This window comes from Prunus persica, chromosome G4, assembly GCF_000346465.2.
Source record: "Prunus persica cultivar Lovell chromosome G4, Prunus_persica_NCBIv2, whole genome shotgun sequence".
In the NCBI taxonomy this organism is placed as follows: Eukaryota; Viridiplantae; Streptophyta; class Magnoliopsida; order Rosales; family Rosaceae; genus Prunus; species Prunus persica.
In genome coordinates, this window is record NC_034012.1 from 16192655 (window position 1) to 16212235 (window position 19581).

Sequence of the window (19581 nt, forward strand, 5' to 3'; positions counted from 1 at the left end):
ACTGGCGGTGCTCTGTGGCGGCGACGGTGATCGAAAAAAAAACAACTGTCAGGGAGGGGGTTTGCGACGGGAGGGAGGGAGAGAGAGAGAGAGAGAGAGAGAGAGAAACTGAGGTTTTATAAAAATTCTGATTTTCCTAATTACTGTTTTACCCTTCGTGATATTTTAATCGTATTTTCTTCGTTAAAACTCCGATTCGAGCTTACTTTGTGTCTATGAACTCATTTCGTCGTGCTCTACACAACGGTGTATGTAGAATTGTCAAATTCCTTTTTGGTCAAAAAGTCAACTTTGAGTTCATAATTTAGTCCAAGGGCAAAATTGTCTTTCCGCATAATAAATTACTAATTAAATATGAATTTTAGGTTTGGGGCATTACGCAAAAGGTTCTAAAGGCAGAAACTTTGTAAACGGATCTGCAATCATATCTTGAGTTTTGATATGATGACTATTAAACACTTTCTGTCAATGTGCTGAAGTCCAGACGACATCTTGTTGTTCATGCAGTGAATGACAACTGATGCATTGTCATTGTATATCTACACTGGTCTTAAAATCGAGTCCACCACCTTAATGTCTTTGATAAAATTCCTTAGCCATACTGCATGAGAAGTGGCTTCATAGCAGGCTATGTATTCTGAAAACATAGTTAAACACAAAATACCAGATTGTTTAGCACTCTTCCAAGCAACATGCCTTAATCAACTAATTTAGGTTTTCTAGTGCGTGTAATTTCCATCCATTCATTACCAACGTAGCTGCTCTTGCCATCTTGAAAAGAAAACTTGAAGTAGAAATGTAATCATCCTTTGCTTTTCCAAGATTCACATCAACATAACCAATAAGCTCCAAATTCTCTGTGCGTCTGTAAATCAACATATAAGCCTTTGTTCTCTGTAGGTACCCTAGAATCTTCTTTCCAGCTATCCAATGTTGCATTCCCAGTTTTGATTGAAATTTCCACATTTTGCGGATGCACAAGGCTATGTCTAGCCTTGCACATACTTGTGAGTACATAATGCTTCTAATTAGATAAGCATACGGCTTGTTCCTTATCTCAACTTCTTCTTCTTTATTCTTGGGCAGTGCTCCTTCTTCAAATCTCCCTTAGCTAATGGAACCTTTCTGTCCAGAACACATACTTATGCCAAAACGCTCGAATACCCTTTCAATGTATGTTTTCTGCGACAAGCCTATTAGACCTCAAGCTCTGTCTCTTTGAATTTCAATGCCTAACACAAAAGTAGCTTCTCCGAAATCCTTCATCTCAAAATTGTTTGAAAGTTGCTCCTTAGTGTCCTTCAATAAATTGTGATCATTTGTAGCCAAAAGTATATCATCGACATACAACACTAGAAAAATAGAACGGCTTCCACACTTATTCAGTTAAATGCATTGATCGGCTAGGTTCTCTTCAAAACCATAGGATGAGACAGTTTGATGGAATTTTAAGTACCACATCCTGCTTGCTTGCTTCAAACCATAAATCGCCTAGTCAACATTTGCAAACCATATGTTGTTTCCCCTCCTACAAACCCTTCAGGTTGCCACATTTGCTTCTTCAAGTTCACCATTTAGGAAGGCAGTTTTTACATCCATTTGATGTAAAAGAAAGTCATAATGGGCCACCAGTGCCATAAGTATACGGAAAGAATCTTTAGTGGAAACTGGAGAAAACGTCTCAGTGTAGTCAATTCCCTCCTTTTAGGTGAATCCTTTTGTTACCAATGTGGCCTTAAATCTTTCGATTTTTCCATCCTTATCCTTCTTTGTTTTAAACACCCATTTCGAGCCTACCAATTTCTAGCTCTTGTAAGGTTCAACTAATTCCCATACTTGATTATTCTTCATGCTTTCGATTTCATTTAACATTGCTTCCCTCCATGTGTCTGCATTTTGACTCTCCATAGCTTTTTTAAAACTCATTGGATCAGCTTCATCTCCAATGTCAAAATATGCTTCCTGTAAATACACATAATCTGATTTCGCTGTAGATTTTCTTGGCCTGTCAGATCTCCTCAGTTGCATTGGTTTTTATTGATTATCTGGCTCAGGATTTTCGACAGCTTGTTCTTGTTATTATTTATCAACTGGTTCTTCAAACTGAGGAGGTTCCAATACAGTTTCTCTTAAAGGAATCAAGGTTGTAACTTCTTGTTCATCATTCTCAATCACAGCTACATTCCCTTCTTCTTCAAAAATAAAATCTTCATTCCCAGTAGCATTCTCCTCATGCTTTATAAACTTTGCACAACTAGTCTCAACAATTCGGATACCATAATTTTCACAATCGAATTTAAAACCCTTTGACCTTGCAGGATAACCAATAAATTAGCAGCTAATCATTTTAGGATCAAGCTTCTTTTCTTGAGGGTTATAGATTCTAGCTTTAGCCTTGCGACTCCATATATGAAGATGTCGCAAGCTACGCTTTCTGGTAGTCCAAATTTTAACAGGTGTCTTTGGCACGGACTTGCTGGGCACTCTATTAAGTATGTAGTTTGCTGTTTTGATCGCCTCTCCCCATAGATGCATAGGCAAATCAGTTTTGGAAATCATGCTACGAACCATATCTTCAAAATTCAATTTCCTCTCCCGGCCACACCATTTTGTTACAGAGTTCCTGGCATTGTGTACTAAGCAACTATTCCATTATCTTGTAGACACCTAGCAAAAGGTCCAGCACATCGGCCTCCTTCATCAAAACATCCATAATATTCATCCCTATGTCTGACCACAATTTTGATCTTTTCTCAAGTTGCATTTTAACTTTAGTTTGAAAAATTTTGAGCATCTCAAAAGCTTGAGATTTTTCTACTATGAGGTATAGATAACCAAAACGAGAATGTTCATTTATAAATGTGATGAAATATCAATTTCCATCAATTGTTCGATGAGGGAATGGTCCACAAATATCTATATGGATGATCTCTAAAAGATCATTACTGCGAGTTGCACCTTTCTTTTTAGTTTTAGTGAGTTTTTATTTAACACATTCAATACAAATATCGTCATCACCGAAAGTCAGTGGTGGCAAAACTTGTTCTTTAACAAGAATTTTCATTCTTTCTTTTGAAATGTGCCCTAACCTAGTAGAGGTTCCCTCACTTCTAATCCTTTTCTCACTTGATTCAACCACTAAAACTTCACCATCTTTATTGTAGTTGAGACAATATAATCCAAAAGCCAGTAGCAAGAACATTGGAATTTTGAGATATTGCGAAGCCATCTTTATTAAATTCAAAGAAGAAAAAAAACCAAGTCTTGATAATCCTGAAACAAAAATTAAATTCCTCTTCATTAAGGGTACTAAAACTACATCATCCAACTCTAAAATAAATCATGAATCCAACTTCAGGTTAACAACTCCAATGGCTTCCACATCTACTTGCTTTCCATTCCTCATGGACACTTTAACTTCCTACTTTCTTGGCTCCCTCTATCTTGTGAATTCCTGCACATTATGAGCTATATGAATCCAGGCACCCGTATCTAACTACCAAGAATTAAAAGGAACATCCACTAAATTAGATTCACAACTCACTAAAACCAATTCTTTATTACCTTTAATCTTCTTGAACCTCTTCTTGTAACAGTTGCAGTTCCTTCATGTGACCATTTTTCTTGCAAAAATAGTAATTTAATTCAGTAGTAGGGGTCACGCCAAGCGGGCTGTTCTTTTGAGACTGATTCTGCTTCTTTACTTCCCATTTTGCAACACCCTTATTCTCATACTTCTTGTAGTGACCATATTAACAACACCACTATGAGCTCATGTCATATTCTCAAGAATAACGATTGTAATCAGGTCATCCATTGTCCAATCCTCTTTTAGGGTGTTATAGTTGGATTTCATCTTATTATAAGGTAGAGAATCCAATGCACTGTGCACTAGATAAGTCGGATCAATAGGTACTTTCAGCCTGTTTAGTTTGGTAGCAATATCCACGAGTCCCATGAGATGTTCTCTCACACTCCCTCCTTCATACTTCGTATTAGCCAGCCTAGACATGAGGTTCTTCGTTTCAGCCTTGTTAGATTCCTTAAACTTCCTTTCAATGGATTCCATAAACTGCTTGGCACTTTTTGTTTCTTCAACTCCGCCAAAAACTTCACTGGAATTTTCTGCAGAACAAAACATGTTAAAAGAAAACATTCTTAGCATAGTAATAGAGAGAGAGAGAGAGAGAGAGAGAGAGAGAGAGAGAGAGAGAGAGAGAGAGAGAGAGAGAGGTGCTTACAATTTTGGTGTTTTTAGAAGTCTTATCTGGAATGATCTTGAAGCAATAGGGTGTGGAAGCTAGACTGTCGTGAAGAGAAGCCATGTCTAAATTAACTCTAAAGATTGGTTGAGTTTTATGGGAAAGCTTGTTATTGGATGTATAAAAACTCTAGTGCTGGAATGAAGAAGAATAAAAATCTGCTATGTTCTAATCGTACAAAAATATCTGCTCTGTTCTCGTGAGCATGTCGTGAAGAGAAGTGACTAGACGGAGTTGGTCTAGTAGTTTCTTTAATTCCCATTTTGCAACACCCTTATTCTCATACTTCTTGGTAATGACCATGTTAACAACACCACCATAAGCTTGTGTCCTATTCTCAAGAATAACGATTGTAATCAGGTCATCCATTGTCCAATCCTCCTTCAGGGTGTTATAGTTTGATTTCATCTGATCATAAGGAAGAGAATCCAGTGCACTGTGCACTAGATAAGTCGGATCAATAGGTACTTTCAACCTGTTCAATTTGGTAGCAATTTCCACGAGTCCTATGAGATGTTCTCTCACACTCCCTTCTTCATACTTCGTATTAGCCAGCCTAGACGTGAGGTTCTTCTTTTCAGCCTTGTTAGATTCCTTAAACTTCCTTTCAATGGATTCCATAAACTACTTGGCACTTTTTGTTTCTTCAACTCCACCAAAAACTTCACTAGAATTTTCTGCAAAACAGAACATGTTAAAAGAAAATATTCTTAGCATAGTAATATATTTATATATATATAGAGAGAGAGAGAGAGAGAGAGAGAGAGAGAGAGAGAGAGGTGCTTACAATTTTGGTGTTTTTAGAAGTCTTATCTAGAATGATCTTGAAGAAATGGGTTGTGGAAGCTGGATTGTTGTGAAGAGAAGCCATGTGTGAATTAACTCTAAAGATTGGTTGAGTTTTATGGCAAAGCTTGTTATTGGATGTATAAAAAATCTAGTGCTGGAATGAAGAAGAATAAAAATCTGCTCTGTTCTAGTCGTGCAGAAATATCTGCTCTGTCCTCGTGAGCATGTCATGAAGAGAAGTGACTAGACGAAGTTGGTCTAGTAGTTTCTTTACTTCCCATTTTGCAACATCCTTTTTCTCATACTTCTTGGTAGTGACCATGTTAACAACACCACTATAAGCTTGTGTCCTATTCTCAAGAATAACGATTGTAATCAAGTCATCCATTGTCCAATCCTCTATCAGGGTGTTATAGGTGGATTTCATCTGATCATAAGGTAGAGAATCCAGTGCACTGTGCACTAGATAAGTCGGATCAATAGGTACTTTCAACCTGTTCAGTTTGGTAGCAATATCCATGAGTCCCATGAGATGTTCTCTCACACTCCCTCCTTCATACTTCATATTAGCCAGCCTAGACATAAGATTCTTCGTTTCAGCCTTGTTAGATTCCTTAAACTTCCTTTCAATTGATTCCATAAACTGCTTGGCACTTTTTGTTTCTTCAACTCCACCAAAAACAGCTTTCGAAATTGTCTTCTTCATAAGCAAAAGACACTTCTTATTCACCATCCTCCAAGCTTCATGCACCTTTTTCACTTCAGTAGGGGAATTCGCAACAGGTCTGGTTGGCTCGTCTTGGGTAATAGCATAATCGATATCATTCATGCCATGAGCAATTTCAATATCAAATTTCCATCTTTTGAAGTTCAATCCTATGAGAGTTTCAATTTGCGAGAAATTGATTGAGGTTGTTCAAAGCTGTAAGGATTTGCAATAGGAAGTATAAGTACTTTCCAAGAAACCAATTCTCAATTTGTTAAGAGAAAACAGTTTTTCAATTTAACTATAATCCACAAAACTAACAAATAACATATGCAAGCTTCCTTAATTAAGCATCACACCTTTGTGGTAAGAGATTACTTATAGCTTACAAACAAATTACGTTTTATTTTGTGTCATCATAAATAGATTACAGGATCAATTTAATTTGTTGAAGAAACTTATCAAGTAATTTAGGTATGGTGCAATTTTGATTATTTCTTTAGGGTTTGAGTATTTAGCTTCGGTTTTGTTATGAAAAATTTGTTGATTCTCATAACAAAAACCAGTTCCTATCTAGCACAGAAAATAACCAAACAAAACACAATCTAAGAGAAAACCTTAAAATTGCTGTGAATAGTGTTTTAGGGGTTCTCGGTGTCCATTTTCGACCCATTATACCTTTCCGAATAGGGAATGTCATAACGAACAAAACTCACTACTTGGTTGTGAAATAAGGCCATTTTTAGGGTTTTAAGGTCATCTAGTAGGTCAAAAACAAGTTTAAAATTTTGAAGATATGAAAAATCAATTTAAACATGCATATTCTAGATTCTTTAATATTTATAGTATTTAGAAAACATGTTTAAACTATCATCAAAATTTTAAACATAACCAAAGCAGTCATGGCATCAACGAAAAAGAAATTGCAATAGGCATGCTTGTGTGTGAATAACCATGTGCTCTGGTACCAACGGTTGGATTTCTATATAAGTGTTCATGATATTTCACACAACCTGAAATACATAGAAGATATACGTGGCGTCATCTTTCTTGAGTACACGATCTCAAAACTCATTCAATCGCACCAGCAGCAAAATGAGCAAAAGACACGAATGACTTAAGACCTCTACTCTCTCTCAAAAACTGTTTCAACTCTCTCTTTATGATGAGATTAGGGTTAGAGAATGTGTCTGATGAGAGTAGGGTCTTAAGCTTATATAGGGGTAGGTCAAGTTGTCTCTACTCATTACCAAGGGCCTACTTGACTAACACTCTAAGTTCATCACACAAAAGGAAATAAATAGGACCCCTTTGTGGGGGCTTTTTCGTTCCAGTAGCTACTGCGAGCCTGGGCTGCTGTAAAGAGCCAAATGTATGAAATTGGCCCTTGAGTTTGAGTTCAAGGATCAAGCCCCAATAGTGTTTCGAAAGGGTGGCTGAGCCTTAGGAAACACTTTGGTCTTCTTCACCAATAAAACAAACAGTCGCTTACAGATAAATTCTTGGGCTTGACATGAGAAGCTTGTGGCATAGGAGCTGAGCACTCACGAGTTTAGCATGAAAGAGAGAGAAAGAGAGAGGGAGAGATGGGGGTATATTGGGTGTGTTGAGTAGTTTTCGACAGCTGACCGAAAACTCTGTCAAGCTTTGGAACAGTTTACCTAAAGGGAAAATGGGGATAGATGGAAGGATGGAGCTTGAAATTGCAAAGGTTTCAGATGTGAGAGATAAAGCTTGCTCTCCAGATGTGTCTTGAGAGAGAGAGAGAGAGAGAGAGAGAGAGAGAGAGAGAGAGAGGAAGAGGATGGAAGAATAAAGCATGAAATTGAAGGGTTCCAGAGGGGATGCTTGCATTTGATCAGATTCCATGGCTGCTGGGAGGCTTGCAGCAACCAAGGTGAGTTTGGTGCGTGCCACCGAAGTGGGTTCTTTGCTGGGTAGAATGTGGCTTCTTTTATAGGCGCTAGAAACCTTAATTTTGTCAAGTCTTCCTCCCACTTTTCTTCACTTTCTTCCATTTATCTTGTTTGGTAAAATTTCCCTAGCCTGAACACATAGGTAGGCAGCTTTTTGGGGTTCCAAGGTCCTCAAGCTGCTGGACTCCTCCAGCAGCCTGTGAGTTTGCTCAAGCTGCTGGAAACAGCCTATTTGATCAAGGTGCTGGATATTTTGGCTATTGTGGGATTTTTCCAAGTGTTTGCAAGCCATTGGATATTTTCCTAAGCTATTGGGCCACTCATTCTCTCTCATGCTTACCCATATATTTGGGCTCAAGAAATGGGCTCGAGTTTTGGTGCTTCCAAACAGCCTAAAACTTCAACTTTTTGGCCCATCAATAGGCCTCGTGAATGCTCGTAACCATTCATACCACAACCCGCTTAACAAGCCCCATGCATTAAAGTGATTTGGGCCCACTTAAGCTTGTAGCGTGGCATGTTGCTTAAATAAGGGCCCAGCTTTGGATGTTTTTGGGCCTAAACTTAGAGTGCAACTCAGAACAACCAAAAAATGATAAAGCTTGAAAAAAAAAAAAAAACAAGCCATAATAATACAAATAAAACACTCACATAAAAGAGGTGAAAAAGTCTAAATACTAAACTCAAAATCCAAAACAAAATACTCGAACTAAAAATGAAGTCGAGCAGATAATCATTTTTCTTTTGTAGAATGTAGAATCTACCTCTAAACATCCAAATCATCTTTTGCATCTGGACAACTGTTTCTAGTTGTTTTGCAACCAGTAAATAATGTTACTAGTTGATATTGGCCTTGGACAGACACCTTTCGTTGTGTTTTTATGGAAACTACCTCACATAGACTAGTAGGTTTTGTGGTTGGGATCATGTGAACCATTTTAAAGGGAATGGGGATGTGATGAGGCCATTGAGGTTGACACAAGAATTGGAAGGCAGCTCATCCTCCATGAGCTTTCCATGTTTCTTTATCTCACTGTCACTATCGAGCATACTAGAATTCAAATCAATGAAAGATGATTACCCACTTTCCTTCGTAGAAACTTCTTTTTCTTTTCATCCTGAAAATAAAATAAAATTATTTCTTATTTCTTGCTTACTTGTCCAATTCTCTCATCAAGCTATTATAAGTTAGGGTTTAACTTTGGAAAATACTTGGCTCCATACGGTTATTTTTTATGTGTTATGCGTTGATTGATTGTTTCGTGTTAAAAAAATACAAGCGAAATTGAAAATTAGTAATTTGAACACAAAACTTTGGATGCCAGGGTAAACCCTCTCGAGCTTAGATTTGTCACATTGGTAGCTACCCAATCAATCATATTTATACATAATCAAAAGGAATTTAGGGACAAATAAAGGTAAGATCGATCGCAAAGAACAAGGTTCCACCAAATCCAAACAATAACAAACCGTATAAAATGACATAAGTAAATAAATCGCATCTCAAGGACGGGACATAGGACTAAACCCGAGTCTCTGCGTTTAGCATTCATGCATTTACTTGCATTTCAGAATATCTCCAACAGACACTTCCATTTCACAAATGCTTCTCTATTTCAAACTTGTCTTTCACAATTCAAATGAAGAAAACTCTTACAATTTTGAGCATATGCAAAATAAAAGCTTTTTTTTTTTTTTTTTGTCTGCCACAAATTAGAAATTGTTGAATGCATAACAATGTAACAAATTAGAAATCATTCACATTAGCTATACAGAAACATTATAAAGACATTGTCCAAAAATTCAATAAATAATAATTAAAAACATCCCAAATAAAAATAACTGAAAACATCCTAAGTGTATATATAGATCCATGAATCTATACCAAGTACTCCACAAACAAAAATAACCACCTTACAAATTCCCCCATAAATTTATAATAAAATAAAATAAAAGTAAAATAAAAACCCAACACACCCACGCACAGAACTATAAAGAGAAAATACCTCAAATTCATCTCACTTATCGCCCAGTGAAAACAAATTAAAATAAAAACTTACAGCAGTAAAAAGCCTACCCACATGCTGAGAACCAATCCCCCAAATCCCAACCTTCCAACCCCAACGGCTCCATTATTATCATCCACAGTCTGATCCGCGGGGTCGTCAGCGGGCGAGTCAGCGGGCGATTCGGAGTCTGGCGAAGGCGCGTCCTTCGTCTTCTTCTTCGAACTCTTCGGCGCGTGGGCCGGTTTCTCAGGAGCCGGCGCCGGCGATGGAGTCAAAGCACCCTTGAAAAGCTCCTTGGGCTGCAGAACCTTGTCAATGGTGTAAATAGCCACAGGCTGCTCGTCGATCAGAGTCCCCGTGATCTTCGCCGTCACGATCTTCGTCTTCAGAGTGACCTCCTGGCCGTCGTTTTGGACGGTGAAGTCAAACTTGCTAGCGCCGTCAGTGGCCAGAGTGTTCTGCAGCCCATTGTTGGACTTCAACGTGGCCATAGACTGGTACACCGGAACGCCATGGTACTCGAGCAGCGCCGCCTTCCCGGCCCTGGTTAAGTTCTTGAACTTTGGCAGGAAAGCCTTGAAGGCGTCGTCCATCGGGCAGAACACGGTCAGCCCGCCGCCGACATTGTCCTCGTAGGTCTTGAAGGCGTCCGGGTTGGCGAGCAGCGTGTCGGCGAAGACCTTGCAGCCGTGGGCGGACATGATGCTGGTGATGTTCAGCTCGGCGGGGCCCGGTGCCGGGGCCTCGGCGGCCTGGCTGGGGAGGATGGAGCTGATGTGGATAACGGAAATGTTGTACGGAAGCTCTTCAACGGATTTGACGAAATGGGCGGGGAAGGTGCCGTCGTTGTCCTGGGGGGTAAATCCGACCTTTCCGCCCTTGAGGTCGGTGATGTTAACGAAGCCGGCGGATCCGGGGGCGGAGCCGGTGGCCTGGAACATGGTGGCAGCGAGGGCGGTGCCGTTGGTGATCTGGTGGAGCTTCTTGGCGCCGAAGTAGTCGAGGAGGATGTGGAGGGAGAGGATGTTTTTGATGGTGTAGATGGAGGGCTTCTTGGCGAGGAGGGCTGACATGGCGGAGTTGTCTACGGCGCAGACGGTGATGGTGGTGTGCTGGTTGATTTCGGCGGCCAGGTGGGTCAGGGTAAGGTAGTGGTTGAAGGTCGAGAACTCCGGGTGCTTGGCCAGGATGCGCGTGATGTTGTGGGCTTGGGCGAGGGTGGTGAGGAGGGTTAGGGTTAGGAGGAGGGCGCCGGCGGCGGTAGCCCGGCGGAGCTGCATTGTGAGTGGGTTTTGGATCTGGAGATTTTGGGTTTAGAGAGAGAAAGTGTGGGATGGGCTTTAGAGAGAGAGCGGGAGAGGTGTGGGTTTGCTTGGTGTAAAGTGAGAGTGAGAGTGAGAGTGAGAGTGGAGGAAAGTATAGGGAGGGGGAGGTTTATAAGAATGGGACTTAGATGTGAGGAAAATTACAGGTGAAGCCACCTGGGTTTGGTCTTTGGTGTCTATTATTGTTTGAGTTGAGTGAAGCATCAAGGGCCTGTGTGTGGGTCCCTTTTCTTTCTTTGTGTTTTGTTGGTTTTGTTCTTTTCTTATGCGGAGAATTTTGGGGGAATTTGTTTGGTTGCGGGTTTTGTTTAATTCATTGGAGAAATTGGGGTTTGGCGATGTTTCGGGTATCTCTAAAGATTTCGAGTTATATAAAGTGGGCAGTAATTAGCCTTTGTTAATAACATCAAATCAACTTTTTGTTCAACTATTTACCATTTCAAAACAATTGGCAGGTGGTCACTGGTCATTCAAGTTTTCAAGTATTATCTATGAAAGAGGAACTTTTTTTTTGGTCGAAAATATAAAAGACAAATTTGTTTTATTATTAGTATAAAAGAGTGAGTATTTTATTAATAATGTAAACAAAAACAAGTACAAAATAACTAAGATGCCAAATATGAATACAACTTATTCAGTAACCGAACACAACAAGAAGTTGAATTGATGTCGGGAGAATATGCACAACCCAAAAAATGATTAAAATCCGATCCCCAAATTAGCAACCATAATCACATATACTCAAACATGCAATAATGATTTGTTGTGTATGGCAGAAAAGACAAATTTGTATCAAAAAGCCAAAAGAAAATAGAATATCCAAAACAAAAAACAAACCACATCAAACTCCTAAATAGTTCATGGGAATTTATAGATTAAAACAAACTAAGAAACAAGATCACCGCTCCACATCCTCTTGAGCAACCCGAAGAGAGCCTTAACGCCACACTGACTAAACCCATAGTATCACACCGGCTAAACCCGGACCCAACACAACCCGACATCATCCCCGCTTTGTAGCTCCAAATCTATATTAAAGGCTGACAACTTGAGCCAAATTCTTGCATGCGTGGGCTAAAAGACGACAACTATATCATGGCGAAGATAACTATTTCCACATCACAAAACAAAAATTGAAGAGTCCAAAGAAAAAAGGAAGGGAAGGAGAAGAAAGGGGATGGAGTAAGAAGGGTGGCCGCCAACCCCTTTGGCTAGGGATTTTCTTTAGAATTTTCTCAGAGAGCAGTTTTTAGGCATAAAAGATAAACTTATAGATTGCAGATTTTGGATTTTGGATTTTTGGATTTTTTTTATTTAAATTGTTGTCCCCAATAAATAAATAAAAAAAACATTTGTGATAAATCTACAAGCTCATTGGAACATTTTTGGACCGGAAACACAAATTAAACCTAAAGTTGATTAATAAGTGAAATTAATTGTATCTCAATGTAGAGTGTTGCCTATATTCATTAACAAAGAGGGGTTATATTTATGATGAAAACAATTCTATTTTTTTTAAGGTTATTTATTGCCCTAAAAAAAAGTGTTTGTATAGCTTTTTTTTATTTGTTTTTATTTTATTTTATAAACGATAAGACATTTACAAGAGATTTTTACAACGGTCCAAAATACTCACAACAAAGCTGCACCACCACAATAAGGTTAGTCACAACTAACTAGGTATCGAACTCATCACATATTTGAGACCTCCTCTAACTAAGTGGAGATAAATATTAATAGACCAAAGACTAATTGGTTCTCATACATAAAAATGATAAGATTATATGATAAATAAAGTTTTCTCTCATATCGTCGAGGTTCTATAATAAAAGCAAATACAAGATCTATTCTCTAACAAACATGCTTTCCTTCGAAATTTTTGAAATTTTCAAGTGGTCACTTTTTTACAGGTGTTTCGAGTACAAAGTCGGGTCAGATGCCATCAAATGAACACGCCGATTCCATGCTTGAAGAACATAAGAGAAAGTGGTTGCCTACACTTGAGTAGCAAGATGATGGATAATATCATGGAAGATTCCCTTCCAATGAATGAAGCATCAGTAAAAAACGCTTTCTCCAACTAATGAATTAGAAGCTTCCACTATTAACAAGTAACGGAAAAAGTGAAACATGTTGCAGTTTTATTTTGTGTTGGATAAATGTGGTGAAATTAGGGCATCTCTAAGATTCAAAAGTTTTACAAAGTGAACAATGATTGTTAGCCCTTTTTTCTTTTTAAATCATCAACCAACCAACTTTTCCTCAACTCTTACCATTTCAAGCCTCCAACTTTTTCTCAACCATTATGCAACAAGACTCCTTACAAGTTACAAGAAAAATATTTTGGCACAGGGGCGTAGCACAATGGTTAGAAGGACAAGCCGGGGCCAACTGTAAACTGTTCGAATCCTACTGCTGTTGTGCGAGTTTCTGATTTACTAGCACACACTACAGGGTCAGTGGTTTACATTACACAGACGAGTCCAATGTGGCCATGCCTTGAAGGGGTTCCTTGATATCAAAAAGAAAAAGAAAAAGAAATTGTTTGCATATTAATGTCGTGTATTGTACATGTTCATTGATAAAGAAAGAGGAGTGAGATTTATGATAGCAAAATAATAGACCAAATAATAGAAGGTTCTATTAGGGGTTTTGGTTTCCTCTCACTGCTTGCTCTCAATGAGAAAGGATTGGCTACTTGATTAGTCTCGACGATCAAACTCTCTCATATATAAGGGTTGTATTGGGTTATTTCCTTAGTCAAGTACAAAAGAGCTTTAATTTGCAGATTAGAAATCTCATATTCGAATTCCCATGGCATCATAATTTACACTATGAGCTTTAATTTGCAGATTAGAAATCTCATATTCGAATTCCCATGGCATCATAATTTACACTATGACTTGTATTGAAAAAAATTAATAATATAAATTTTAATTGGGCAATAACCTGAAGGCTTGAAGCGACAAAGAGGTTCGAAACTTTAAAGAATAATGTAAAGAAGAAGGACGTTAGCAGCAGATCACGTGGTTTTAGCATCTACTTGATCAGAAATCAAGGCACCCTCTCTCTCTCTCTCTCTCTCTCTCTCTCTCTCTCTCTCCAACCCTAAACACCGTCTCGCACGCATAGAATCAGCTACTCGCACGTTTCAAAGTCTGCTACTTGTGGGACCAAGAAAGATATCTGGGGCCCAAGCTCACCCTAATCATTTGCTGCATGCACGACCACAGAGTTCAAGTGGTGATCATCCATCAATACCCGTCAAATCGTCTGAGTGACTGTGCATATGACCGTTGATTTTCAACGGCTATGGCAGGAACGTGTCGGCAAGCAACAGTGGGGTAGCTTTGTAGTTTTAGGGAAATGAGAGGGTGGTTTCGCTGGAAGTTGTGTGAGTGAGTGATCTTCCAGGTCAATGTAGGGCCGATCTGCTACACAGCCCAAAGCATTGCTAGGCTGGCCATAGTCCCATAAGATAAGGCCACGCGGCGGCATGTATCTACCATCTTACATCGGCTGGATCCTCCACCGACAATTGCAATTTGCAATTTGCATGGTTGGAATCACGATAATCCTTTGACAATTAAAAATAAATAAATAAATAATATTTTATAATAGAAATGAATTTCTAGTCAAATAATTAGGTTTAAGAATCGTGTGTGGGACTTTGTTATAAAATTCAACCCTTATTAGTTTTGATGGACGCGAATTTCTTTGACGTGATTTAGACTCCGAATATTATATTTCAATTTACTCTTATACGAAGTATAGATAAATTTTCGGTGAACAAAATAAAATATTAAGCTAAATGGCCTCTGGTTAAACTATAGAATTTGAAGAGTTTTGTTTTTTGTTTTTTGTTTTTTGTTTTTTTTAGAGAGAGAAGAGTTTACTAACTTTTCTTTTTAAATATATAAAAAAGAGAAAAGTGATAGTTATATTTATAAATTAGGCACAAAGACTATCAATCATAAGGGCAAATACCCACAAAGTGGTAATATAAATATAAAAGCATAGTAGCCATGCTGGGTTAATCCAGATATAGGCCACAAAAGGCCAAAGAAATTTCGGCATAAAAGCCACATGCTTGAACAAACCAGACATGAATCACAACGCCCAAATCTACCAATACAATACAATTACCAATGTCGTTGCTATCAAATGAGGAAGAATGTTTTGCTCCTGAGGGGGTGCTTGTGACTAAAATTCAGCGTCTTCTTCTGGCTTTATCCTCCTGTGTTCGTTTTGTCCTCCGTCCTGCCAATAGTATGGCTCATCGTATTGCACGTTATAGTCTTTGAGCGGAGGAGCTTTGTTATTGGTTGGATGATGGACCTCCCTGGCTTCTAGATGGCGTTAGGGAGGATTGGTCTTGTTTTGTTTGACTTTGTAATAGGGGTGTTGACTCTTCTATTTAGTCATTAGCATGAGTGGTGCTCTTTCCTACCTCGGGGTTTTATCCCTTATGGTTTTAACAAGGGCACCATTAACATGTTTGTTCTTACCATGTAATATTCTCTTTGGGTTGAATGCAATACCATTTTCTCTCCAAAAAAAAAAAAAAACCTACAACTTTTAAACTATCACAAGCTCAAAATACGAGTAGAGATAACAATCAAAAACCCAACTCACACGGGGTTGTTGATGCAATTATTACAAAAAAGAAAAAAGAAAAATGCAAACAAACAACAACCAAAAACCAATGGAGCCATCACCACCGTAGTTGTTTTCGTCACCACAATTGTCATTGCCTTTTTGGAGGCAAAGAACACGACCTAAATTGTTGCCACTCACCTTACAACGAAAAACTAACCAACAAAAATCACATATCCAAGTAGATATGGGTATCCAAAACATATCTAAGTACAAATAACCTCTCCATAATTAAAACCCCAAATCTAGTAGTTGGGGAAGAGAAGAAATAAATAGGCAGGTAAGGAGATAGAGGGAAAGAGGAGAGGGTTTTGGAGAGGTGAATTTACTATCTTAATAATAATGAATAAATGAGACTAGAAGTGAATGTCACCTCTCAAGGTAGCTTATTCCAACATTTGTGACTCTTGGTTCCACCTAAGAAATTGTTCTCATGACCTCTAGTTTCACATGGCACATTGCACTTGCATAAAAGTTGAAATTGGGGAGTTTTTTTATATCTTATTCTTCTTTTTATGGAGGTAAATATATAAGATTATATTATGTGCCCTATTTCTTATCAAACAATGAAATTAGGGAATTTTCTGCCCTATTTAGTAGAGGTGGAATTGCGTTATTTTTTGTCAAACAATGAAATTAAGGAGTTTCTAAGTATCCTATTATTCTTCCTAGCAATAAGTATGTAAGGTTACATTGTGTGTCAGACAAGAAAAATAATTACTTCTTTAATTACATCAGAAAATGTCACCTACACAAAACACAAAAAAAATCTCCTAATTAATATGCACAACTCACGCCAACATTTCTAAGAGAATGGTGGCATCTTCAAATCCATACACCATGGTGGGGAGAGAGAGAGAGAGAGAGAGAGGGGAGAAGAGGGGGGGTTTAGTCTTGCATGGAGCATGGATGGAGGCAACACCGAAGCGAAGGCAGTTGGGGAAAAGGGTTGCAACAATATATTTGTTTTTATAATTCAAAATATATGTAGGTGCACTTTCAAGAATAGTGGAAGGGTGTCCAAATAAATGGGGTGCCTAGAGACCTGTTTCTTTTTTATCTTTCCGATATATATGGGCCAAAGTCATGTATTGGGCTTAGCTCATCAAATCGAAAGGTATAATTTGTGCAAATTTTTTCATTTTTCAGGGAAGTTGATTTTTCTATTCCTCTTTTGTCTATTTACACTTTTTTTGTTGAAAATTGTCCGTTCCCGCTTCTTTTTTGTCCACTTACACTCCCTTATATGTTATAGTAAAAAGTATTTAAAAACAAAAGGGAGCGTAAGTGAAAAAATTATCACCCTTTTCCAAATGGCTATAACAGAGTTTTTATTATTCGTATTAACAGCTCATCTAGGAAGAATGTTTTTACGTGGTGCTAACGATTAAATAACTTGTCCTTATGTGTGGTTGCATTCTAAAGTCGCATCTTCAAACCTGAGTTCAATATGGCTAAAGGGAAAGAGATGTGTGTGATTTCCAGTCATTGATGTGTAAATGAATCCCATGTTGGTGGAATTGAGGAAGGCCCATAAACATGAGAGAGTTCAGGTTCATTAGCAATATGTGGCAAAGTACGGCACCTGCGTTGCGTTTGAGTGTGGTGGATAAATTAGAGCCATTAATTACCCTTTTGTTCCATACCCATATCATACAACCAGTCCATTATAGAATTGTGACAGAAAACGACACTGCTATAGAGGAAGGCAGTCCTCCTTCCTACGGAGCACAACATAACACATACGCAAAAATAATTTATCAAAAATATATAAATAAATAAAAATTCTGCACACATGTTAAACTTTGGTTGGCAAGAAAGTAGGGAAGGAGGCAATTATGTTCTTCGGGAAACTAGCAAGGAAAAAAAAAAGAAAAAAAAGAAAAGTAATGATTGAAAAGTATTTCCAGCATTTGTGGTTTTAAGCTTTGTTTTTGGAACACACAAATCAACATCTAAAGGGTTTTTCTTGCTGTACAAGGTTAGAGATGAATAGTGCATAATGTTGCTATTTTAGTGGAGTACTCAGTATATTATGAGGTAACAAATGGAATAATTCGAGCAAGATAATATCATAATTTTGTTAAAACTAACAACAATATTTTCTATGCTTCCTTGTTCCTGCACATAAGAAATCCAGATATAGTCATTGATTGTAGTTGCAGAGCTAACATTTTGATTTTTCTTTTCCTGCAATTCCCAGATATAGTAAACTTTTCCTAATTGAATTAGATCACCTTCCACAAAAGGAAAGGAAAATAAGCAAAGAAAATAAAAACAAGGGGTCAGCTTCTAATTTGTTATATTACCTTAAATAATGTAAAATCACAATTTCAATCAAATATTGGTAGTCTGTTAGATGCAATCCATCGGTCGAGATTAGAAGTATGAAACGAATGCTTAACTTAAATACTTAGCGGAGAATGTCCCTTACAACAACAACAACATTCTACTACTATATGAGCTTCTTTCTCTTTTGGCTAAAAGCACAAACATAAATTGTGACTCAAAATGTAATTATCTGTTGCCATTTCCCAGCATAACAAAAACAACAATAGGCTACAAAAACAGCTCAAGGAACTTGCCTCTCAGCAGCTTCAGCTACAATGGGCAATCTGGGCACCTGACCCAAAAAGCAAGAAGCAGACCCATAAATCAAACACACCAAGAGGAAGAGAAACACAGTGCTATCCAAGCTCATCAGCGCATCCAATCCCAACCCATCTTTTGGGTTGAAGCTTCTCTCCACAAGATCAGGGAAAATCAGCAGCACATCAAGCACAATAACTTGCATAGTATTGAACCTCACATACCTACTAAAATTGGAGTTCCTAACAACACCAAAGTAAAGGGTTAAAAATACCAAAAAACCATTGAAAGGGAAGCTTTTGAAGACCCTTATAGCTGGTATCAAGGGTTGGATGAACATCTGAATGGCAGTGAACTGAGTAATTACATACTTGCCATATTGTATGCCATCAAAGAAGGGGTAGAAGTAACAGACGGCTGAGATCAACCGGTCAGGGACATCCACTGACTCGTCGCTACCCTTGGATTGGGTGGTCACTGGTCTTCTGGGTTTGATATTCTTGGTGGGTTTGGTTGAAATATTGGTGAGAGTGAGGAAAGATTGTTGCTTGAAAGAGAAGAAGAAGGGTGAGTGAAGGAGGGGTTTGCAGGGAGAGAGGGGAAGAGGGGTTATGGGAGAGAGAAGGCTGGACATAGCCATCTCTTTGAGAAATGAAAGGTTTGGTTTTTGGGTGAATGGGAAAAGTTTGTGAGCCGAAAATCTAGAGAAAGACAGCTGCTGGGATTGGGTCATGGCCCAAAAGAATATCTCTGGCATAGGAAGAGAGAAGACACCAAAATACGACATGTCGTTGACATCCAAAATTTTGTTTTCGTTTTTTCTTTTTCCAATCTGAGTTTTGGTTCAAGACTAACCATTACGAGGCAAATATTTTTAGAGTATTTTATTTATCATAATTTCATTGTGTTAATTCAAACACATACAGCACAATGTATGAGAAGTTACATTTACCTTGAGAATTTGGTTCTTTGGCTTGGAGGTGCTTTTTGTAGGCAACGAAGGGATGGTTAACCCTACATTTGGCCAGCTCCCACGCTGACAAAGAGTTCCTGCTGGTTGAGGTCAACAACACAAGACATTCATAAAAAAAAGAGACATTAAACATCATGATCATACAAACTCATTATGACCATTTGGAATCCAAAATTATAAACTCGAAACAAGAAAAGATTTTACTTGATTAGAGGATACATTTTGATTACATACTTCGTAGGAAATGAATTTGAATTCCTTCATAAAGGAGCTTGTGCCATGAAAACAGGAAAAATAAAGACATTAGTAAGTCATTGAGCACACCGATGCTTAAGTCAGTTGACTGTAAGCAGAGA

The 19581-nt window shown here is 38.2% G+C and overlaps 2 protein-coding genes across 2 annotated transcripts; both read right to left on the reverse strand.

Annotated features, from left to right (window-relative positions):
- LOC18780165 (fasciclin-like arabinogalactan protein 1) lies at positions 9414 to 11186 on the reverse strand. The gene has a single exon (XM_020562007.1). It carries the CDS (start codon positions 10960 to 10962, stop codon positions 9730 to 9732), a length of 1233 nt encoding a protein of 410 aa, XP_020417596.1. The 5' UTR covers positions 10963 to 11186; the 3' UTR covers positions 9414 to 9729.
- LOC18779063 (protein TIC 20-v, chloroplastic) lies at positions 18019 to 19039 on the reverse strand. The gene is made up of 2 exons (XM_020562335.1): positions 18624 to 19039; positions 18019 to 18494 (listed from the first exon to the last, which is right to left on the reverse strand). The coding sequence occupies exons 1-2, from the start codon at positions 19037 to 19039 to the stop codon at positions 18236 to 18238; spliced, it is 675 nt and encodes a 224-aa protein (XP_020417924.1). The 3' UTR covers positions 18019 to 18235.

Bases quoted from the DNA above. Each gene is read 5' to 3' on its own strand.
- LOC18780165 (XM_020562007.1), bottom strand. From the start codon at position 10,962: ATGCAGCTCCGCCGGGCTACCGCCGCCGGCGCCCTCCTCCTAACCCTA.
- LOC18779063 (XM_020562335.1), bottom strand. From the start codon at position 19,039: ATGTCGTATTTTGGTGTCTTCTCTCTTCCTATGCCAGAGATATTCTTT. The intron at 18,495-18,623 runs GTATGTAATTAC...TGGTGTTGTTAG, and splicing joins GATGGCATACAATATGGCAA to GAACTCCAATTTTAGTAGGT.